Below are 26,259 nucleotides of genomic sequence, written 5' to 3' on the forward strand. Positions count from 1 at the left end.
AATCTACCTTGCGAACCACTGACAGTCGTGTTGCTTCTGACGTAAATTAGGCTCATATAATGAACAGAGAGAAATTGAAAAAATAAAATATGACTATGTTAAGACAGAATTTCTGTAGAATTAAAGGTATCAGAGTGGGACGAGAAGGGCCGCTTAAGATTCGGTAAAGTATAACTCTAGGAACATTTAATATAGCAGAATGAAACGGATCGCGTTCGAAAGCTGGACGCTTATATCACAAATTGTATTAGCTGTAATTTACTACAATAACACTTCGCAATAGTGCGCAAAGGCCCGCATATGCATTACTATGAAACAAGAAGAAAAATCGAATGAAAAGAAGGCCCGTCTTGTAAAAATCATATTATGCATCCGTGATGTTGTTCTGTTATGGACATGCGTGCAGTACAAGTATGTTCAATGAATTATTATATATTAAATGAGTTAAAAATATATCATTCTTGCCCCAGAACCTGATTTTTAACATTCTAATGTTGTCGAACCTGCTTAAGGGGGCGCGGTGGCTCAGTGGTAGAGCGTTCACCTCCGGTGCTTGGGGTCCCTGGTTCAATCCCAGCTCTCGTCGTGTGGACTTTGTGATGAACAAACACCGTGCTCGTGGGTTTTTCCGGGGTTCTCCCGTTTCCTCCCTCTTTCTTCATTCCACAATTTTCATTCATCTCTCATCATCACCGTCTCCTTTAGCCTAACCGGCATAACGGTGGGACGTAAAGCTTAAAGATTTCATTTCATTTCATTTGTCAAACTTGCTTAAGCAATTGCACCTTTAAACAATGTCAGATAGTCGCTTATACAACGTTGACTATCAAGTCAACAAAGTCAATGAACCTTTGAACCCAATTTGTTCTTGCCCCACTTCCATATTTGATACTGATTCGAGGAGAAAAGTACATTTCCAAAATTTTCGTTGTACATTGAAGTACCAGGTTAAATCGGTTGAGAACAGTTTGAATAGGATGCTATGATCAACACGATATTTATTTTTAAAAAAAACTGCCTATCTCAGAAGAAAAATGGCAGCATCTGCAAGGTTTGAAGATCCTATGCAGCCCAGATGCCCAAACCTTCTATATAGAACTCCCGAAGAAGTAATTAGCGGAGTAAAGGAGAATTAAAACGACAGAGGAAGAAAACAATCTATTTTTATTAATATTGTTTATAATTTGAAAAACAATCGTCTTTTTTTGTTTTGTTTGCAATAGACCCCTTGTTCCCTAGTATAAACCAATTTCATGTCAGATTTTTTTAATATTCTTTTACTTACAATAATATACGTTGAGCATAAGAGTATGCAAGCTAGTTTCCAATTGTTACGTGTGATGAGATCACATTATAAAAAAAAAAAAAAAAAAAAAAAAAGTTCTAATGTCAATGATATCCTAGAAGGTTATGCTTTCAGTACCTACACTTCAGGGTACTAGAGCGCCTCTAGCGGAAATCTCTGAAAACACATACGTTCGAATGAGCTGTAGGAAGTTTGAACAGCCATTCGAAACGATATGTCGAACTGGGCAAGGTTTATCTCTGCTTAATGTGAATCTTTAACGGTTTCATGGTAGTGGTTTAGCCAGAAAATTATCGTGATTTAAATTTCAAGAATTATGTGAAAATTGTTAATAGTTCTCAAAATATCAACCTATTATATTTGTGAAAGTTCTATTTTCTATACCTAAATATCTATAATTGGTGTGATAATATAAAAATCGAGTTAACAGAGGAAATTCGAAACTGTCCTCCTGAAGGTATTTGATGGTTGTTCAAAGCATATTTAATTGGGTGAGTGTTAAATCTTTATTATTTAATATTCTCAATATCTATTGTTAAATTTTTTCCTGAAGATCAAATATTGAATTTATAATTGGATTTATAAATATTACGAGGTATATTATTTATCATATTTATTGGATTCATACACGAAAGTTGTAATCTTGTTCAAAAGAAAGCATAGTACAATTCAATTTAGATATATATATTTTTGGATTTTTCAATTTTGCTTAAATATTGTTGTTATTACATTCAATATTTTTCTGTATTGCATATATAATTTTTCATGATTTTTGTTATAAAATTTGACAAGCTAGAAAATCAGTTACTTTTACTTAACCAAATTACCTTAGTATTTCACTATTTTTTTTTTTATTTAAAAGAAATTTGCATTATTCTGGTAATATTTAAGTTAGATCTAGTCTGAAATGCACTCAAAATATAGAATACCTCCCGATAATTCTGCATGGATATTTTTAAATGCTTACTTGTAAAATATAGCAATTATACATATAAAGTACGAATCCCGCATTCTAATAATTGTCCTGGTTATTACAACCAGCGGCCCAGGACGGAGCACATAGTGGCACGTTACAAACATATCGTTTCGAATCCAACTTCAAAAAACGAAGTAAAATACATGTTAAGATTGCGGGTTTTGTTTGGCAAAATTTGACTAAGGTGGGAAAGTTGTTAAGTGAGCTATTAAATATATGGACATTTTTTAGGATCAATCTGTATATACCTATCTAATTTGAATTATGTTAAGGAGGATATTAAAATTAATTCAGTTAGGATTGATTAAATGTCAGTATTTTCAGAGTACGTAAAATTTATAGCCTATAGCAATAAAACTGCCAATGATTGTTAAAGGGTTGTCGCTTACCGTAAGGAATAGTAATTATTTTCGATATTTAAATTGCATTAGAATAGCTCTTTTTGTTTGCTTGGTAATTAATATGGAATTTAAGAAAGAAAGAAATCAACCACGTTTATTTTTGAATGGATTTGAAAATGGAGATTCAGGAGTTGTTGTACCGCAGACTGAAGGTCAACGCTGGGATTTATCGTATTTAGATTCCGGAAGGGAGTCAAGGTCATTACAAATTTCCGCTGTTGATAAACCCAGCAAAATGGTTGAGTCATTGTCTACAGCAAGTAACACCACTGCGAGTTTAGCAGAGGGTGGAATGTTGCATAACGAGTTCCAACCGCTTATGTCTGTAGATAGTGCTAGTTGTGTCAGTGCAGACACAAACCCGTTTATTGACCTGGGGCAAACAGCTGTCATAAAAGAAAAAGAAGAAAATCGTAGTACAAATCCTTTTGTAGATAAAAACTCGATAGAGGTAAAAGAAATAAATGCAGGTAGCGAACCTTTGGTTAATAGATTTATGCCATTCCAAATACGAGCTGATAAATTAAATGGAAGTGTTTCCAGTAATTTGTTTAATGAGAAAATACAGTATATCCCAAGAACAGATGGAACAGACGATATACAGTTATTTCAATTTCTAGTGGCAGTTCTTAGAATAATTAAATTAAAAATATTCCCGGTTGAGTCTGTTTTGATAGCAGCTTTGAGTAAAGCTGAAGGTCGTTTAAATCAGGAGCTAGTATCATTGTATGAAATGACTAATAATTGGTTGCAAATATCAGGATTTTTGTTTCGTAAATTAATAACTCCTTTAGGTAGGCGAGAACTCATAAATCGTTATGTAAAAGTGATACAAAGACCTAAAGAAAATTTGCTTGAGTATGTTAATAATATTTGTGATGCTTATGAAATATGTTACGGACCTATTAATGATAGTAGATCTAGTGAATTGTTGGATATTATTATGGAGGGGATGCAACCTCAAATCAAATTTGAAATTTATAGATATAGCTATCCAATGTCATTAGATGATCTTATGGGTAATATTATGGAATACGAAAAATATCAACGTAATTTACAAATGTATACCGCACTGGTGAGGAATTCGGAAAAAAGTGAAAATAAGAAAAATAAGATTAAGTGTTATTTTTGTGGTGGACAACATCGCATTGCAAACTGTGCTTCTAACAAACAGTACCTTTTAAATAAACGGTTAGTTAAATTGAATATGGATGTGAACTCGGAAAGACGCTCTGCAGCTATTAGTGACCGGTTAAGGGCTCCGACTCAGAATATAGGAACCGGAGTTCAAACTAATGGTTTACCTAGTAGTGTGGGAGTTAATAACAAACAGTTTAGATATAATAATGGCAATGATAAAAGACGCTTTGCAGGGTATAGTCTACGGTCACGGTTAAAGACTAAAAGTGAGAGGTCCGAAGTTCCAGAAAGGGAAGAAATAGTTTTAGAAAGAACTTTGTTAGAAGGTGGAAGCAATAATAGTAGTGCGGGATACAACACACATACGAAATATAATGATCGGATGAAGACTCCTATGGAGGGGTTTCGGATTCGATCCCGAGGGGAACATAATAGTGAACATTTGGGAGAAAAGAATATGGTGTTCAATGTGAATCCTCTGAATGTGGGGGAATGTGAAACAGGAATGCGTAAGCAATATTACGGAAACTTTAAAAATAATGGCGGCTCTAGAGGGAACAGCAGGAAGAATAGCAAACCATTATATAGAGAGGATTTGCATTCTTTTAGTAATTATAAACAAATAGAAGATAATAATAAAAACGAACATACTATTGATGGGATTAAAATTAGTGCTGATGGAAATAAAAGTGAAAATATAAAAACTTTCTCATTGGGAACATTGACTGCGGCTTTTGTCGATGCATTTGTCTTAGGTAAAAGTATTAGAGGAGGCTTAGATACTTGTTCTACAGCATCGTTAATTAATAGACAAAGCTTTATTAAATGGAATCGGCAGTTGAACTACCCAGTGAAGATAAAAAATGAGAAGTTCATTGGTGTAGGTGTTGATAAACAAAAGTTAACACTGGATCAGTGCGTAGTTATACCCATTAAGTTTAAAAATCGAGTTTACAGACTAAAGTTTTTCCTAGTTGAAAAATTAGAACCAGTATTTATACTGGGAATAAATGAACTAAAATTCTTGAAAGCGAACATTGATTTAGTGAATAATAAATTATTTCTCCCTTTGGAAGGAGTGGACATACAGTTACATTATACACTAAATATCCACCCCCCTTGTTTAAATCGAGATACTCGTTCGTGTGATCTATTTTACAGTGAACCAGACCATAAGACTTCTAAACTATTTCTGCGTGACTCAGACTTGGTGGAAAGGTCCACAGTTCAGGCTTTTGATACGGATGGAGGTAGACATCCGGGAGATCCAGCACAGGGATTTTGCAGTGTTGCCACATCTATGAGTCCATCCTTGGATAGCAGTCCCAACATCCAGTCGGACCAGATGGATAGCCCATTGAGGGTGGATCCTGTTGTATTAGAAGCTAATCCTGAATTACAAGGGTACGTTAACGAGATATTTAGTAAATATCCTTCTGTTTTTTCATCACATGTTGGTAAAATTAAAGACTTTGAATATAAAATCCAGTTAAATAACTACACTCCTATTCGTAAGAAGGCTTACCCGTTATCACGGAGTTCTCAAAGAGAGATGGATAAAATTCTTGATGAAATGTTAAAGGCTGATTTAATACAACCAAGTAACAGTGATTATGCTTTCCCTTGTTTTTTAGTAAATAATAATGACGGAACAAAGAGATTAATAGTTAATTATTCTGATTTGAATCGTCATCTTTATTTAAATACTCAGTTCACACCAAGGATAGAAGACATATTGTCTGAATTATCTGATGGTAAAATCTTTAGCCATCTGGATATACGGAAAGCATATTTAACCATACCTTTAACAGAGGAAAGCCGCGCATAGGGGTTTATATGAATATAGAGTCTTACCTTTTGGTTTGGCAGCAGGGAGTCATGTATTATCTAAAATATTAACTGACTTATTGTATCCTTTGAAAGATGAAGGGGTTCAATGGTATATGGACGACCTAATTTGCAAAAGTTCAGATATAGAAAGCCATAAGCAATTATTGGAAAAAGTTTTAAGGTTATTGGAAGAAAAAGGTTTAACTTTATCCACAAAGAAATGTACCTTTTTTTCAAATAAGATATCATATTTAGGCTTTATTATTGAAAATGGGAATATGTACATGGACCCTTCAAGGTTAGAAGTAATTAGAAAGTTACCTGCTCCAAAGACAAAAAAAGGATTAATTTCTTTATCATGTTTTTTACAATACTATGCAAAGTTCGTCCCACAGTTCCACGAGGTTATGGAACCCATTGAACGTTTAAGGGCGGCTTCTGCTGAATTTGTTTGGGGACCGGAACAACAAAAAGCATTGGAAGATATTAAGGAATTATCTGCCAATCATGTAATGTTAAAATTACCAGATTTAAATAAGAAGTTTATTGTCAATACGGATAGCAGTCTCAAAAGTTTAGGGGGAGTCCTACAACAATATGATGATAATAATAACTTGGTACCTGTAGCATTCTATAGTAGACGTCTAAAGAAGCATGACTTTAATAAGCCGATTTACTTGCTAGAAATGTTAGCAGCTATAGAAACTATGGAACGTTTTAGTACTTACTTGCATAAACCTTTTGAATTAAGAATGGATCATTCTGGACTTGTATATGCCTTGAGGAATATGAAAAGGGTTAAACGTTATGGATCATTGTTATACAGACTATTTGCTTTTACGTTTGAGGTAAAATCTATATCCTCTAATATGAATATAACAGCTGATTTTATTTCAAGGTTATATGATCAGAATAATTTTGAGGAAATGGAAACTGAACTTTCTCACTCTGAACAGGTAAATAATTATTGTCTAATTAACCTTTGGAATATGCCTTTTGCTAATATATCAATTAAAGAACATCAATTAAAAGACCCTGAATTAGGTAATATTATAAGGGAATTAAAAGCAAAAAGGGAAGTAGAAGGATATAAATTAATCCAAGGCATATTATGTAAGAAAACAAGAGCCATAAGAAATCCATACAAAGTATGTTTGCCCAAGGAATTAGTTCCTAGTATAATAGAATTCTTTCACTCAAATATTTTGCCAGGTTCTCATGCTAGTATAAATAAATCTATAGCTAAGATCTGTGCTCGTTTTACATGGAACGGGATATTGAAGGATATAAAAGATTACGTATCCACTTGTTCGGATTGTCAGCTAAATAAGAGCCATAATAGGAAACCAACTGGAAAGCTAGTATCTAAGTATGAGAATGTAGTAAATGGACTTTGGGCAGTAGATTTACTAGGACCACTAATTGAAAGTAAGTCAGGACGTTACTGTTTGATAGTTGTTGATTCCTTTTCTAAAAGAGTATTTCTAGAACCAATTAAGGTTTTGTCGTCACAAAGTGTGATTAATAAGTTATATAAATTAATGTGTAGAAATGGATTTATTTTTAGCATATGTCATGATAATCATTCAATATTTACATCGGCTAAATTCAAAGATTTTCTTTATGCAAATGGTATTAAGGATATTAGTATATCCCCTTATCACCCGGCGTCAAATCCTAGTGAAAAATACGTATCCACTATAAAAAATTCATTAAGAATATATTTTGGAAAGAAACAAAGCTCATGGGATAAAGGATTGTGGGAAATTGAATTTTCTGTCAATAATGCCATCCATGAGGATACGAAATGCAGTCCTATGGATTTAGTATTTAATTATAATGTTTGTAATCCACTGGATATTAAGTGGAAAATAAGTATGTTGGATTTGAATCCTAGGGATCCCGAGTTATGGAATCGAGCTTTAGATAACATGGAAAGAGCATGGCAACGTAAAAAGAAAATATACAATCAACGCCGGCTAGATAATGATTATAATGTGGGTGACAAGGTGTTAATTAAATCACAGGTATTATCATCAATGAAAGATAAAAGAACAAAATCTTTGTGTGCGAAATGGTGTGGACCATTCGAGATCGAATGTTTTCTGGGTAGGAATACCATAAGAGTTGTTAATGTAGACAATCCCAGAGATATCCGTAAGAGTCATGTTAGTTTGACAAAAAAGTATAGAGAGAGGAGAGGAAATGCATCATAAATATTAAATGTATTAAGCATATTTCTGTACTTGATTCCCAAGCTAGAGAGAAAAAAAAAAAGGTTGAAATAATTAATCTAGTCAGAATTATAAAAAAAAAAAATCTTACAAACCATCTAGTCAGATAAACTTTATATAAGTAGAGATAATATATTAAATTGTTTTTTAAAATATTTTAATGTGTTTTTAATATATGTTTTTTGTTAGTGTTCCAGATCTGGATGTCTTGTATCTATGTCCCAAAAATGTTTGTAAAAATTGTATTAGTCCAAATTCCGGCATAGAAAATTTTATGGAATGTATGTAACGAAGCTCAACCAGATGTAACGAAGCTGAAGATTGATTGGAATAATGATGGTGCTATGTTTGATGAGTATAATGAATATTGTTATTGTTACTGAAATTAATTTCAAAAGAAAGAGTATGATTACCTCCTGAAGATATATATATAGAAATATTGAGAATGAATTCTGTAAAAGTTTATGAATAGATAGTGACTATTAGTAATAACTAATACTTATTAACTAACTAGAGTAGTTGGGATTAATAGAAGGTTAGGTGGTGTGATTGAATTTATGGGGGAATTTTTTTTTCTTTAGTTCAGTTAATTTTTTCGTTTGGTATGTAGTGAATAGAGTAAGAGTGATGGTTAGTTAGAATCAGTAGTTGGTTAATTAGCTGGTGCAAGGTTACAGTAATAGATACCTAGAAAGATTAACATAATCTATCTATTCATAATTAAATTTGGAATAAGAATACTTTAAAATTATGGTTTAAAATAGAAATAAAAAGTTGTGCCAACTTTTTATAGCCGGGAGGGCGATGTTTGTTACGTGTGATGAGATCACATTATAAAAAAAAAAAAAAAAAAAAAAAAAGTTCTAATGTCAAAGATATCCTAGAAGGTTATGCTTTCAGTACCTACACTTCAGGGTACTAGAGCGCCTCTAGCGGAAATCTCTGAAAACACATACGTTCGAATGAGCTGTAGGAAGTTTGAACAGCCATTCGAAACGATATGTCGAACTGGGCAAGGTTTATCTCTGCTTAATGTGAATCTTTAACGGTTTCATGGTAGTGGTTTAGCCAGAAAATTATCGTGATTTAAATTTCAAGAATTATGTGAAAATTGTTAATAGTTCTCAAAATATCAACCTATTATATTTGTGAAAGTTCTATTTTCTATACCTAAATATCTATAATTGGTGTGATAATATAAAAATCGAGTTAACAGAGGAAATTCGAAACTGTCCTCCTGAAGGTATTTGATGGTTGTTCAAAGCATATTTAATTGGGTGAGTGTTAAATCTTTATTATTTAATATTCTCAATATCTATTGTTAAATTTTTTCCTGAAGATCAAATATTGAATTTATAATTGGATTTATAAATATTACGAGGTATATTATTTATCATATTTATTGGATTCATACACGAAAGTTGTAATCTTGTTCAAAAGAAAGCATAGTACAATTCAATTTAGATATATATATTTTTGGATTTTTCAATTTTGCTTAAATATTGTTGTTATTACATTCAATATTTTTCTGTATTGCATATATAATTTTTCATGATTTTTGTTATAAAATTTGACAAGCTAGAAAATCAGTTACTTTTACTTAACCAAATTACCTTAGTATTTCACTATTTTTTTTTTTTATTTAAAAGAAATTTGCATTATTCTGGTAATATTTAAGTTAGATCTAGTCTGAAATGCACTCAAAATATAGAATACCTCCCGATAATTCTGCATGGATATTTTTAAATGCTTACTTGTAAAATATAGCAATTATACATATAAAGTACGAATCCCGCATTCTAATAATTGTCCTGGTTATTACAACCAGCGGCCCAGGACGGAGCACATAGTGGCACGTTACACAATACAATAACAAACTTGTAAACCAAACATGAAGCATTTTCCACGATTAGTTTAGGAAATAAAATGTTTTGAACTTTAAGAATCGTTTCCTGAAAAAATTAGTAAAAATGGATATCTCCCCTTTTTCCCCTGACTCTTTGTTTTATTTATACTACACTGTGTCTATTTCTACGTAAATATAATATAAAAACATGTAAAACCTGACACAAACATTCCTGGCATGGATCTTCTGCATGTTGAAATTCCTGATAGTTTGCATACAGCCTTTGTGTAAATTCACAATTGTCACACGTTGAACAACATTCATTTGAAGGTGTGGCTGGATGATAACAGGGAACAGACGGGCATGATTTCCTTTGGCACCTTGGATACGAATGCTACAAAACAAAAAGACGGTTCATCAAAGATTTCGAAGTAAATGTTTAAAGTATATTGACGGATTGGGCAAGTATTGAAAAAACAAAATTAACAAAATAAATATTTATGTATTAAAAAGACAAAATAGAGAAATATTTCGTTCATTTAATTTATCAAATGATTATAAGAATATTGAAAATGTTTGTAAAACAACAAATTGTGGACGTAGTTTTTTTTTTATTTTATTTTTTAAAGAATAGTCTCAAATAAATAAAATCTAAGAATGCTGAAAGTTAAAATGCTCTTAAAAGCAGAAACAAGAACATTATACTTTCGTAACTACATTAGAAAATGAATCAATGAATAACTTTAAGAGAGCGTAGTTATATGTCAACTCCTTCAAAATACTTACGATACATGTGCATTCGATACAATTATCATCTGGGTGCACCCACTTCTGTCCTTCATGATAACTACCTCCATTCATATGGCATTCAGGAGAGCAGACTGGACAACATCTTTCAGGGTGATACACAGGGTTAGAACACGGCAATGGAGGACAAGGAGTTGTACCACACGTCACGTATCCATTCTACAAACAAATATGCAAAAAATGTTAATAAAGTTTTAGTAATTCGTTGGTATACAATTAAAATAATAAATCTAATATAATAACCATTCATATATATTTATTTGCAGTACGTTTATTATTCTCTTTTACGTTTACTCAATGATAGGACATTGTCTAAGTTGAATATTTCTATGAAAGTTCATCATCTTTGAACTGATTAGATTAATGAAATTCAAAATGAAAATAAATAAAATAAAGTGAAGTGAAAATTTTCATATCCCTCGGTTATGCCCTGTACACTAAAGAAACAAGTAAGGACAAGGAATTATATTAAAAGAATGCTAAAATGAAGAGTATAGAAAATCCTAAGAAAACCCATAGAAAACTATCGTCTATCACACCTCAAATAGCCTAAGACAGACTAAAAACTCCTCACGAAAGAGCTAAATACTGCTGCATCACTACTTTGTTGTCACCCTAAAATGTAAGTGGGAAATTTGACAATATTCAAAATAGCGTTTCGTTATAAAAATATTAACTACTAGACATTGAAACTCGAAATTACTTTTAATTGTGTATTCCATTTGAAAATCATATATTCACATTATACTCAATCAGCAAAATTCAAACGATTCTTAAATTATTCCCTACAAATTTTTGATGATATGCTATATGTTTAAATGTAAAGCTATTTACTGAAATGAATTAATTTTATTATAGTGGCACTAAGATTATAACAATTTTCATAAATAGACTTTGGAAACAGAAACATGAGAGGTTAATAATTATTATCAACTCCTTTCTCCTCTCATTGCAGCTCACTGTAAAACTTAGAAGTAACTAAATCCCTATTGTACAGTATATATCAGATGGTAAATACAAATGTACATATACATATATATAGTAATTAAGATAGTAATTGAGTCCATATACACATATTTTATTGTTATATAGATTGTAGAATTGGTTTAACCTATATCTATTTTCACAAGTCGTTAAAAACACAAGCATTGTGTTTGTTCTACTTATTGTACCTATTTTATGCACTGACGAGTTCTATACCACTTTGTACAAACGTATATGTTATTTGGTCCACAGAATGAGTAATAAATCTAATCTAATCTCTACTTTAGTACTTTAGTACTTGCATGTAAAAGTTACAACACGATATTTTATTTTCTCTATCATGTTAAATAGAAATACAATACATCCAAAATAACTTCTGACACAACATTATTTGTTTCTTAATAGTGAGCACCAAAACTTGTAATCATAAATCTTATTTTTGTACTGTGTTTAGAATTGTATACATTTTTTCTGACACTTGAGAAATTTCTAGGAACTTTGAAACTATCAACAAATTTATTATTAAAATTGAATCATAGTGTTTATTGTTGGTTCAATTACTCTAAGTTCAGGATAGTTATTTTGTACATACTTACATTTATTTGAGGACTCAACGAAAAATAAAAGTAACGGAAAAACGCCCAAGTCACTAAGCTTATCTAGAGCAAAAATGTAATATTTTTCATTAAGTTAATGCGTTTTAAAAATATGTTGTTTTAAAATCTGCATTATTAATTAAAAAAAAAAAAAATAAACGATATTACTTACCCGACACGTGCAAACAGTGCATGGATCGCTTTCATCAGGATTGAATTCTTGTCCATTTCGATATAATCTCTGCTCATATTCACAAGTGTCACATAACGGACAACATTGATTTAGAACTCGTGCAGGATGTGAACATTGAGGATTACAATACAAATCAAGTCTATCACAGCGAGAAGTTCCTGCTACACAAGTGCAATTCAGGCAAGGGTTATCTGGTGCTATAAAGTTTTCACCATCTCTAGCAAAGAATAAAAATATAAAACTTACTAGCCAAGTGAACCTATGATTTCTTAAAATGTTAATTTAAAGACATTCACAATATTAGTATTTTTTATGAGCTATAAATACTTTGAACAACATTTAAATGTGTTAATTTTATTCAAATTCAAAAGTGTTCTTGGCATTTTTTTTTTATGTGAAATAGAAGCCCTACGGAACATTTGGGATTCGTTAATAATTTCGTATTCACAGTAAGTTTTAATGAAAACATATTCAAACTTGAACCATATATCAATCTTAAGTTTATTCTATCTTCCCCACCAACAAATAAGTTTATCATTGTACTGTTTTTAAAACCATAAAATTCTTGTTAACTTCGAAACAAAATTTACTCCTAACCATAAATGGCTATTAACCTTAAACGTTTTAATAATGTCTTTAGTATTTGTTAATATAAACTTCTTAGTGCTTTTATTGCATGTTTATTAATCTCCCCTATCTTCTCATCATTTCTTTCGTAATATCCTGTATTCATCAAATTTGTAAAAAGATACTTGAATTTACAGTTAATTGATTTCAACTTCAACGATGGTTAATTGTTTCCTCCCTTTAATGACAAAGTATTATTTTTTCTACTTTAATTTCATTTTTCTATAATTGGATTATAATTCATAATTATGTACTTGCACTCTGCATATATATTCAAATGTATAGAATTATTTATCACAGAGAATCCTCAGATGATCAAAAGATCTATTGCACTCTTCTGGGAAAAGATTTTTTTAGATCTGATAGAGAAAACCAGATAATAATTATGGAAGTCCAATGTTCACCTAGAGCATCCGAGTTAAAAAAAAACAATCATCAATAGTTTCAGGAATAAATTCTTGTCATCGTCACAGCGTGTTTTATATATATACTGGCGATGAAAAATTATCACTGAAACTGCAATTGATTTTTATTCGGATGCTGTACGTGAGTGTTGGGTTCTTATTATTTTACTATTATTATTACTAGCAATACCATGCATTATTGAACCTAGTGATTCTTCCTCTCATTAACTTCGATTCCAAACTATAGGAATATATCTCTAATATCCGACGAAACACACATAATGTTCTATTAAAATCTTAGTGTGTTTAATAAATATATAGGAAACTATGATATATACTAATGGAGATGTGTTCCCTCATTATTGACCCATTTCAATTGCATTTGTAAGCACGATTGGAAAACAAAACAAAAAAAAGTGTTTTTATACGAAAGTTATCATAGTAGTTTTATTTAAATGTTCGGGGAGGGGGAGTTAAGTGAGTCTTCGTATTTGATTGATTTCAACTAAAGTGTGGGAATTATGTGAAATTGTCACTAAACACATACATGATATTATGTTAAGATTGAATAATATTTATGAATGTTATTATAGAATTTACTTGATTTTATATCCAATTAGTAGGAATAATTGTAAAATTGTAAAGTCTTAAAAACATACGTCATATTCCATGAAAATCTAATATTTTTTTACGGTATATATATATATATATATATATATATATATATATATATATAAATCTTGGTTTGATTTTTGTATCCTGAGCGGAGTAGCCAATAACACACACTACGGGACTAAATTCACCGCTTATTCTTGACTTGTTTTAATCCCAAGCACAGGGGATTGCGGAAAAGAGTCAACTAAAATGTACACAATATTGTAGCGAAAACGAATGAGTTTCATATAAGTTATCGTAAAACTCTCTAAAAAGAATACGCGAGCAAAGAGTAGAATATCACTACTTGTTTCTTATTGATTTCAGTCCTATGCAGAATGAATGATTTGACGCGTTAAAGGAAGTGTATGACATATCACATTAAACTCGATCAGTTATAATAGAAATTATTTTGGAACAGAAATTAGTTTTTTAAATTGGGGATAGGGGTGTAATTCATACCACATGAGGGAACTGAATTCGCTGCGCATATTTGATTGATTTTAATCCCAAGTACTGAGAATTATGAAAAAAGTCAAAGAAAAGTACATTATATTGTATCTAAACTGAATGAATTTTAGAAAATTTATCGTCGAACTCTAAAAGAAATAAGATTAGGAGGGACAATGATGGTTTATTCGTTATTTCATTCTTTACTGATTTTTAACTCCCCGAAGAGGAGAGGATCGGGAGGCCTCAAAGAAACCGTACGACATATTACGCCAAAACCGAAACTTTTTAACGAAAATTATCGTGTAGGATACTTTTGAAATCAAGGGAAGGCCGGTGATGGGGGTGGTGAATTCAGATTTGCATTCTTCGCAGATTTTAACCCTAAGCTCTTAGGATATTTTGTCATACTTGAAAGAGATTTTACATGGTTTATATTGGAAAATTGTTTTACATGTACATATGTAGACTTGCTATATGGGGTGGATTTTAGCCCCCTTATCCCGCACTAAGATCTAAACTGGTGTTGTGCGTACACGTGGTGTGGTTCCATGCATATATTCACGTCCAATCGTATCCACTCGTCCGGGCCACTTTTATTTGCCCCACCCTGTATAATATAATACAATAGATATTTTATTTAAACCGATCAGATTTATATGATCACGTAATAGAACAGATAGGAAAAAATCTATTATATGCTAATTGGACTTAAGGGTCATTACCACAGTGAAATTAAACCACATCAATTTTAGAGTTATTCTGTAATATCTTTAAAAGAAATAAAAATATTCGAAAAGCAAAGACATAGTGGACTAGACAATATTATTTTGTATATGATATCGTGATCACAACTCATCTACCTGCTTTCAATTTGCAACTGTCAATAGATTTAGCATTTTTTGCGGGTTCTTCAAATAGCGGTACACCAAAAGCAGATAGATGAGTTGTTGTAAAGGTATCATATGCAAAATCATATTGACTAGTGCACTACGTGTTTGTTTTTCGATTATTTTTATTTGTTTTAAACATATTGAAGAAAAATTCTAAAATTTGCTATAGTTTAATTTTGCTGTGGTGAAGGCTCTTAAGTTTAGGTATTTATGTATGTTTATAACTGTAATTATTCTTACAAAAGAGTTACATTTTCTTGAATCTCAGTTAATGTGTACTTTGTAGAATACCATTGTACGCACTGCGCTTTCACTAATATTTGTCATATCGCCGGGTCATCTTTCGTTTTAATTGCTAGACTTTAAGAGGATTTTCAAGTGTAATTATTTACCGAACAACATATATTTATTTTGTAATTATTTGTTTTTATGTAACTATATCTATCATTTTTCGACTTATTACCATAAAAGTTACTGTACATAATCACGGCTATAACACAACAAACTAAAGATTCATTGAACAGGTCTCGAAGATATACATATAGTTTATATGTAGTATGATATAAACTTGATGATGACTGCTTTAGAATTTGTAAATAACTAGTTGAATGAACTTAACGAAAATTAAGAGGAATAAGGTACTCACTGGTAAACTCTATCATACATGGTGCATTCTGTGCAAACTGGACAACATTGTCCAGGTGGTACAATAGGATGTTCACATTGAGCGTCAGGGCATCGAATAGTTTGACATTCTACGTTTCCATGAATACATTCACATTCTGTACATGGATCTTGAGTTTTAATACGAGCACCATGAATATACAATTCATCTTCGTATTCGCATCCACTACAATCCGGGCAACACCTGATTAAAAAATAAAATAAAATAAAATAAAATAAAATAAAATAAAATAAAATAAAATAAAATAAAATAAAAAGTAGTAGTTTTTCTTAAGTGATATAATACACATTTTATTAATTAATTTCCCTAAACAACACATATTGATGAATTATTGTTTAGAGAACGATTTTGTTCTCTACCAACAACTTTATTCTTCTAATGAAGTCGGAAGTAAAAAGAATTAGTACAACCTCCGGTTTGAATATTAATTTCTGTACAGTAATACGGCGAAACCCACTTATAACGAATTTCAAGGAACCAACACAATGAGTTCTTTATATCCGAATTTCGTTAATAAACGAACTCATGTATTTTTTCCGAATTATGGAAAAACCAAAGAATTAGATAACAAGTAGATACATTTAAAAAAGAATATACAACAATACAGCATTACATGAGAAGATAATTCTATTAGTTGTGTTGTTATCTAGCCTATCGTACATATTTTAGTTCCTCCTACCTGTTCAATCACGCTTGAAGAAATCTGTAATTTTCTTCTGAATCGTGTCTGCTGCCGCTGTTCGTAGCACCGCCGCTTCTACTTCCTCAAATGCCCGAAATACATTGTCCGGCACAGTGTCTCTGTGTTCGAAATGATAGCGTTGCAAGTTTTCCAAACTTTGGATCACTTCTTTGAAACTCACGGGTTGTTTCACATTTTGCACTTCTGCCTCATCATCTTAATCTGCCTCATCTTTCTTCTTAGCCTCACTCATGCTTTCCACAATTTAATTATCAACATCGAAATCCTCTTTGTTTCTCATCGGGCGATTTCTGCTGTCATTCGAGTGGGAGGGGGAGAAGTGAGTAATGCCTGGCTTGCACAGCGACAACAGCTATGAAAACCAGTTTTGCGGTACATGAGTTATCCACGAGCAGAAGAAAAGAAAACATGATCCCGTTCTGAAAACTTCGCTACAAGCAGTCTCTACGGAAAATACTGTTCGTAATATAAGTCATTTCTTCCATGTTTTAAATAGGCGGAGTGTCGGGGATTTCATTTATGTTAGTAATATCCAATAATTCGCTATTTCCAAGTTCGTTATAAGTGGGCTGTACTGTAATTGTAATAGTTAGCGAGAAATCATTTTATTAATGAAGATACAGCATTCGATGAACTAGTTCCGTCTCTCATATTATCTCTATATTGCAGCCAGTTTCAATATTGAATTCGCATCGTTTAGAAGTCTACCGTAGTTTCACAGTATAAAACGAAATTCACTTGTTTTTATGTATTAATAATTTATTGTTTTTATATATCATTAGGGACATGGTGGTTCAGTAGCAGAGCACTCTCCTCTAGTATAAAAAATCCTGGGATCTATCCCAAGATACGTGAGTTTGTATGAACTTGTACTTGCTCAGAGTTCTCCTGTTTCCTCCCATATCCTCACCCCACCAATTCTTCCACAAACACTCATTGCTATTAGTCATCCCATGTGATGTAAAACTAAGGACTTTGTTTCATACCATGATTTTTCATTAATTATTAATCATCCTTGATTATATATATATATATATATATATATATATATATATATATATATATATATATATATATATATATAGATATAGATATAGATAGATATATATAAAACTAATAAATTCATCTACTATTTTATTTTACGTCTGTCTTTAATAAACCAGACTGTATGAGTCAGAAACATGAACATTACGCAAAAATGATCGAAAACGACTAGAAGCTTTCGAAATGTGGGTGTGGAGAAGAATGGAGAGAATTAGCTGGGTCGAGCGGAGAATGAATGAGAGGGTGTTCGAAATTGTGGGGGAAGAAATATTATTAAGAAGACGAAGAGAAACTGATTGAGATATTGGCTAAGAAAGAACTGTATCATGAGGGACGTACTAGAGGGTATGTTGGCAGGAAAGAGAGGGAAGGGGCGAAGGAGATTACAATTAGTGGACGATATCAAAACAGAAAAATCATACTTGAAGACGAAGAGGTTAGCGGAAGACCGTGGAGCATGGAAGTTTCTCAGTTGCAGCAAGTGACCTGCCAATAATGGCAGAATGATGATGATTAATAAGCCAAGCCCATATATATTTGTGTATTAAATATTACCAAGATTAAAATTAGAATTTGCTTCAATATGTTTGATATTTTACGTATGAGAATTGTCTTATGATCAATTGTTTTAATCAATTATAGAAATATCCTTTTGTTTACAACTTGTGTCATTTTTTATACACCAACTACTTTAATCTACATGGAGTTAATCTTCAGGCCTTTCAAGGAATAAAAGGAGGAAACGAAGTAAAGTCGAAATGAGAAAGGGAAACATATATAAACCCATTTCATGTGTAGGTACCTTGAAAAAGGCTAATTCGCATGGAGATCTTGTCTTCCCAGTTACAAAATTGTATGAACTAGCCTTTAAAAAAGAATCTATATGTAAGATAAATACATGCATGTTTTCTATTAAATTCGAACGTTATTTTCCTTTCTTATTCTTCTTTATTCCTTCAAAAATTTGAAAATGGAAATAGCCATGTATGGATTCGAAACGTAGTTGATTAGATGAAGAAGACTGGATGGTAAGTATAAAGATATATCTATTATTATTGGTTATGCTTCCAGTCGGAACTGGTCTTAAGCCTAATTGAAAAAATTTCTCAATAACATAGAAATAATAAAATATATTTATTAGAATGTAATGTTTTAATTAGGATTGTAATAATATAATAATTCAACGTATTGAAGTATTGAACTGTTGGCTAAAAAAAGAAAATTAGGCTGAGTTGGCTGAGTAACACAAAACTTATTTTAGAATCTATACTTACTACAAGTTATAACAGCACTGAACGTAAAGAATTTGATTTCAAAATTTCTAAAATTATATTTTATTGGTATTTGTTTTCAACTTTTTTAAATATATGATGAAAGATCAAGTCTATTCTGACTTGTTTATCAAAGATAGTTTCATTTTACAACTAACAAAATAAATCAATATTTAACTCTTTAATTGTTTAATGTATTTTGGAAATTTAATGCAGATATTGGCAAAGTTTATTATTATTATTATTATTATTATTATTATTATTATTATTATTATTATTATTATTATTATTATTATTATTATTATTATTATTATTATTATATAGTAATAACTTTCTTTTTTATATGACATTTTATACTATCCTTACATTGTACAAAATTATTTAGTCCATAGAACGGAATGAATGCTATGTACTACTAACTTTTAACATTCTCTTTCCATATGCTAAAACATATTTTAATTTATACACACCTGTTTGATCTTTGTATTGGATGTTGGCATGTCTCGTTACACCTTATTTCCTGACAAACTGTTCGGCCTTCATGACAAAAGCAGCTCTCACACAAATTCATTGGATTCACCCATTTTTCATCGTCAGCATGCTCAATCCCTTTCTCATCAATACAACCTATAAAAATACATGAAGAGTCTTGAATAAAACTTATTACAGGGCACTGAATTTGACAGTCAGAACAAGATCTAATGTAAGCATAAGATTTAATCCAAAACTAGGTAAATTAAGGTAATGTACAGAATAGGAGACACAATATCATAGCTACTTGTATGTCAAACTAATTTAGTGATGTAGGTCTTTCTCCTTCCATACGTTTTTCCTCACAACTTTCTAACCTTCATAAATTTATCCCACCCAGACCCTGAAGTAATTCGACTAATAACCCTACGCAATATCATCCATAACTTACCTCATATAGCTTTTGTACACAATGATTTTAACATTAGGACACGTATCACAAGATATGTGATGAAATGTTAGTATATTTGTTCGGAAAGAAAACACTATTTATATTAAAAGGAAGAATATTTCCAAGAAATGTTATACTTGTGCCTGAGAATAATATCTACTGATGGGCCATTTGTAATTATTTGTAGTTTTCCACATCAACAATGATCGTAACCCATTAATTTTTAATTATAAAATTTGTTACACACTGAATAGCGTGCATAGCGGTTGCTATGCTCCGATCTTTCAGAACATTTCTATATCGAACACATCTTGATGTCAGCAAATTACTATAAGTCTCATTTATAGTAATCATTAGCTTAAAGTTTCATTTATAGCATTAATAGGCTCTTAAAATAATCCACCAGAAAGAAGTGAAATGAAAACAGCCTGGATTTGTAACCTACTCAAATGATATATTCAAGAATGACAGCAAAAGAATAATAATCTTGAAACAAATTTCACTGGAAATACTTCAACAAAGAATTTAATATGTTCTGTTGGTGATTATTTAATCTGCTTAACTGAGCTTTGTAATTAACGTGGACTGGTGTACAATAGGTCAACCCCGCTAGAAACAGGGCCAGTGCGGACTAAGTTGGACCAAGAAGGCAGGAGTCACCCCAAACTTTTCGTCTAAAGTTGGCTCTCAAGCTAAATCAGTGGAGGCAGGCGTTAGCTTAGAGTCTCAATATGATATACCAAGGCTCAAATATATGCATTTTGTATAATATATTATGGTAAGTTTCTTATAAAACAGTGAAACAGGAATAAATATGTTAATTTAATTATTTTTAATGTTGTTTCTATATTATCTTTAGCCATTCAATTTTTATAGGTGTTTGGTTTTGTATGAGTCTACACACGGTGCATGTTTATATGAACTAAGTCCATATTCTGGCACTATATATATATATATATATATATATATATATATATATATAGTAATTTTTCCACAAATGTATATACAAGTATAATATGCATATATAGTGTGAGCATTTTGAAATTTCCGTGACAATAGACAGTTTATCATTCAAACCTCATTCCCTTTTGTGCTTCAGTAGCCCTTTCAGGTACAAATCAATTACTGCACTCTTACAAACTAACCATGATAAAAACTTTTCTAATTGGTAGATGTCAGTCTGAACATCCTGTATCATATTTACCCATGCAACAGTGAGCTGCGAATCACAGGATAGGAAATATGAATCAAGTTTTTAATGATAAAAATAATATCTATGACACGATATGTACGTTACATACTTTCATATAAGTTAGTTCCTGCCTATAGCTAAAATTTTGTCAGTAAATAAATAAGATAATTCATCTTTAACTGATGCTACAAATAGTGAATGCAGTCGAATTAATTCGTCGATAAAGTTCGTAGTAGATAGATGAAGTGTTAAAATTCAAAATTGATTGCATTTGAGAGCAAGATAAAATAACTTTTTAAATTTAAAAAATGAAGGAACAGTTCACTTACGCTTACACTATAAGCAGTCCACGCTAACAGCTGTCAGTAAATTCGGATAACAAGTTCTTCTTAATAAAAAATAAAAAAAATCATAAATATATACTATCTTTACCCAAGAAGTACTTAATTAAAGAGCAAATGTTTAAGAATAAATGATTATTACCTTTGCAAATTGGGCAACAAGCTCCTTCTGGCACAATCTGATTTAGACAATGTATCTTTGGGCATGATTGCCGTGGAGAACAGCGAATATTTCCAGATGAGCATGTACATTTAGTGCAAGGGTCTCTATCAGTCCAAGCGAACATTAACCCATCAGGAATAATTCTTCCTTCAAATGAACAATCTAAAAAATAAAGTAAAATTTATAAATAAATATATATATATATATATATATATATATATATATATATATATATATATATATATAGTTCAAACAAAATAGATATTGACGTAGTTCAGAAGGATGTTTTCGAAATTACCATTGAAATTGTATTTCAAAAAATATTATACACATTTCAAAAGTCAAAAGTTTATTTACTAACCGCCTATCTTTCTTTCTTGTTTTAACATACAAACTTTTTGTTTGAATAAGAATTACTTACGGCTCTTCATTTTTTGTCAGTCTTGGTAGCTAGACCAAGAGATTTTTCTAACTTCTTAAGCGGAAGTAGGTTCCTTACACGCCACGTTCGCAGACTTTTGCTACCGAAGCGGGAGAACAGAAGATGGTGGTAACCATTCACATGTAGAAGCCATGAAGAAGTCAGAACAGGACCATTTGTTATTCGAAATCTTAGACTCAACTCATTTCTCGAACCTTCGAACATATTGACACTCATGAAAGCAAAATATTTGTGCACCAAAATCTAGGTGGAAAATGTGAAAATGTAATTATGAGATCTTGTTTCTTTAATTTTCGTAAACTAATTTTAACGCGAATTAGCTCGTGAGACAGAGCCATCAGATTAATTTTAGCTTTTCAGTCTAATGAGCTTCGCTTTTCAATTCGCCTTATTTTAGAGGATGTACACATTATTTATAATTCGTCACGACAGTGGCCTCTTAAAATGGTTTTGTATGTTTTAATACAACATGAATAACGTACTTCTATTGTTATAACAAGAAGAAAATCAATATATAGTTATAACAATAGCATTCTGGATTTATTTCTTTTGTTTTCATCATTAACAATGAACGTAACTATCGAAATTAATTAGCTTATTGGATCAAAAGATCCAATATATTTTAGGCAAAAATTTTCTTGTACGCCTCACATATCGAGAACTATATATAGTGTATCCAAACCTAAACTATCAATTAACTCAGTATGATGTGCTTATTCCGTAAAAAATACGAAAACTCGATTTAGGCGTTGTTCAGAATTTTTGTGGCCCCTGATCCATAAAATCCAATATATTTCATTCAATCAAAAATTTTCTTGTACGCCTTATGTCTGGAGAATAGTGCATAGCCAAGCCCAAGAAAATTTTGTGGCCCCTGACCCAAAAAATCCAATATATTTCATTCAATCAAACATTTTCTTGTACGCCTTATATCTGGAGAACTACATACAGTGTAGCCAAACTCAAACTATCACTTACACAGTATGATGTGCTTATTCCGAAAAAAAAAAAAAAAATACGAATACTGGATTTAGGGGTCTTTCAAAAATTTTGTGGCCTCTGATCCATAAACTAATTATTGGCCAAGATGGCAATCTTTTTATCCATTTTTTGATCATTCCTAGAATTCTTGTTTTATAAGATATTACGGAAGTAGAGAAGAAATATTTAGAGAGCTTCGAAATATGGTGTTGGAGGAGGCTGGAGAAGGTAAAATGGACAAAAAGAGTAACAAACGAAGTTGTTTTTAAACGGATAGGAGAGAAGGTGACGCTTCCAGCCTGTATCCTTCGTAGGAAGGCCAATTTGACTGGACACATCTTGCGAAGAAATCTCTTACGGCCATAGAAGGAAAAATGGAAGGAAAGCGATGAACAGAAACGAGAACACAAGTGATCGATGATTTGAAAAATAGAAGAAAATATTAGGAGTTAAAAGAGGAAGCTGAGAATTGAGAAACGTGGAAGAAACACTTCCAAGTCCAAACTGAAAATTAAGAAGAAAAAATCCTCATTTGTCCCAGGACCTTCCAAAAGGCAGAATACTTAATAATAATAATAATAATAATAATAATAATAATAATAATAATAATAATAATAATAATAATAATAATAATAATAATAATAATAATAATAATAGGATAAGCACATAGTTATTTGCTATGTATTCGACTAAGCACTGAAAATGTTGCCGTCAATTCTGATGAAAACAAAAGCTTTAAAATTGTACCACATCGTGTCGTTACTGTCGGTAGTAAACATAAATGGTCTAGGGTTGCACCGCCTGGTGACACTACTGTCGGCAGTAAAAGTAAATAGTCCAGAGTTACAGTTCTCGTTTTATACCAATTGAGATGTTGGTGACTACAGTTAAGATTTCAATTGCTACCATTTCTTATAATAATAATAATACGAATAGTTATGTATGTAGTACAATAATTTAATTTAACCCTACAATGCATAGTGGGACAGATATGGTTCATAGTGGTAAATGATCTGTAGTTTCCTACATAACGGTATGTAGTTGCTAATGCATGTTGAACGAGATTGGAAAGTTCGAAGCTAATTGTAATTCCACAGTTACCGCATAGATGGCACTATTAAGCGTACCGGTGCTTCCGTTACTCATTTTTGCTTAGATTTGCAAAACTACTTTTTCCCAGAAAATAAAAAAAATCATGCATTGTAGGATTAAACATACTCGTACAAAAGTTTCGTGTTATAATTAAGTTAGAATTGAATTGAGTGCACACCTAAACTGCTGGGTCTGTACTTTGCATTCATTGAATGATTTTTTTTTCTCAGAAGTTACTAATGCAAAGCGTCTAAGATAGTGACAGCTCAGAAGTTGGGTGCAGCCAAACATCAGGGGCTAGTTTCTTTGTGTATGTAGTTGATGGAAGTTGCCGAAGGCGGCTATAACACGGATGGAGGTAGGTGCAGTTAGGTGTCAGGGGCTCACTTTTTTATGTATCTAGTTACTGATACGAGTCGCCGAAGGCAGCGACAACTCGAATAGGGCACAGTCAGGTGCCAGGGGAACGCTTCTTTATGTAAGTAGTTATTAATGGGAGTCATCGAAGGCAGTAACAACTCAGAGCTAATGCAGTCAAGCATCACTGCATGACTTCTGTAGTACACAGTTATTGATGTGAATCGTCGAGGTGGTGATAACTTGGAAGTCGAGCGCTGTCAGGCACCAAGGTCTCACCTTAGCTAAAGAGTATTCGATGAAATGTTTATACGAAGAAAACAGAGAAAGAGAGAAAAGCAAAGGTATCTAGTGTTCAACGATCTAGATAAGATTTTCGACAGACGGAAATGCGAATAGAAGAATAGACATAAAAAACTGTAAAAACTGTCAATAGTTTGTGGATATTCATCATAAAAAGAAATAAATAAAAATAAAACATTGAATGTAAGTTGTGTAACATGCCAACAAAACGAGACAAGGTAAAAGACATTGCTAGATCAGATAGAAAAGTGTTTTAAGTGTAAGACAATGTTGAGGAAAGAAAACTTGCAGAGAACAAGAAAATAAAACTATGTAACTGCTGCAGATTTGTGTTATTATCATTATTATTAGCAATAGTAGTATACAGAGTGTTTCAAAACAACACCGTCAACGTTTGGGAGGTGATTCCTGATACCAAGATAAGACAAAAAGTATAGACCAACCTGGATGCACAAATGCTTCCTTTCGGAGTTATAAGCTGCCGAAAACGTAAAATAATTAACTTTTAAGATTCATAGCTCCAAAATTATGGAACCTACCGTAGTCGGGTCAAGACTTCACTTGGGAACTAATATCTGCGCTATTCAAAAACACATGTTTCAGAATCCTGTGGTACTCACGCAACAATTTTTATAGAGGGAGTTTGGCTACGGGCATATAATTTGAAGTACTCTCCAACTATCTCTAAACAAATTGTTGCGAAAGTACCACAGGATTCTGAAACTTTGATATTTGGATAGGGCACATACTAGTTCTTAAGTGAAGTGTTGACCCGACTAAGGTACGTCCCATAGTTTTGGAGCTATGGACCTTTAAAGTTCATTTTTTCATCTTTTCGGCAGCCTATAACTCCGAAAGGAAGCATTTATGCACCCAGGTTAGTCTATACTTTTTGTCTTAACTTGGTATCAGGAATCACCTCCCAAACGTTGTCGGTGTTTTTTGAAACACCATATATATATATTTGACTGGCATTATATATTTATATATCATACCAGCTGTTTCTGAAACAGAACTTTTAAAGTAAAAATTGGCAAAAGAATATCTACACAAGGTCAAGCAGGGGAAAGAAAACCTCTGGAATCCTCTTTGGGGCCTCTTCTTTTCTCTATATTTATTAATGATTTGCTCGAAAAAAATCAAATATTCAAAATGTTACTTCATGCAGACGACATAAAATTCGTTAGACTATCTTTCTTGTTACAGATTTCTGTAATTCCTGAATGTTACTTGTTTACTTCCGAGCTTCCGACTCTCCCTCCAGTCTGGTCACAGGAAGAAGAAAAATAAAAACGTCAGGGAATAAAATGAAATGGACTTACCAAGAGAAAAGCGGTGCTGAAACACCCTTTGTAATGTTCAAGTTTTCTTTTATCATAATTAGATGAGGAAGATAAGGTGTTGCATCGGCAACATTGCCAA

The 26,259-nt window shown here is 31.9% G+C and overlaps 1 protein-coding gene across 1 annotated transcript in view; it reads right to left on the minus strand.

Moving 5' to 3' along the window:
- The window catches only part of LOC145680859 (kielin/chordin-like protein), a 1,295,905-nt gene that overhangs the window by 162,323 nt on the left and 1,107,323 nt on the right, over positions 1 to 26,259 (minus strand). Inside the window, exons 27-32 of the mRNA XM_081751993.1 lie at positions 21,642 to 21,824; positions 19,515 to 19,671; positions 15,988 to 16,209; positions 12,293 to 12,530; positions 10,520 to 10,699; positions 9,951 to 10,127 (exon numbers count right to left, since the gene is read on the minus strand). Coding sequence (XP_081608119.1) covers positions 9,951 to 10,127; positions 10,520 to 10,699; positions 12,293 to 12,530; positions 15,988 to 16,209; positions 19,515 to 19,671; positions 21,642 to 21,824 — 1,157 coding nt within the window. The remainder of the gene's footprint in view (positions 1 to 9,950; positions 10,128 to 10,519; positions 10,700 to 12,292; positions 12,531 to 15,987; positions 16,210 to 19,514; positions 19,672 to 21,641; positions 21,825 to 26,259) is intronic.

The sequence above is a fragment of the Thermobia domestica genome, chromosome 3 (assembly GCF_964235325.1).
Source record: "Thermobia domestica chromosome 3, izTheDome1.hap1.1, whole genome shotgun sequence".
Lineage (NCBI taxonomy): Eukaryota > Metazoa > Arthropoda > Insecta > Zygentoma > Lepismatidae > Thermobia > Thermobia domestica.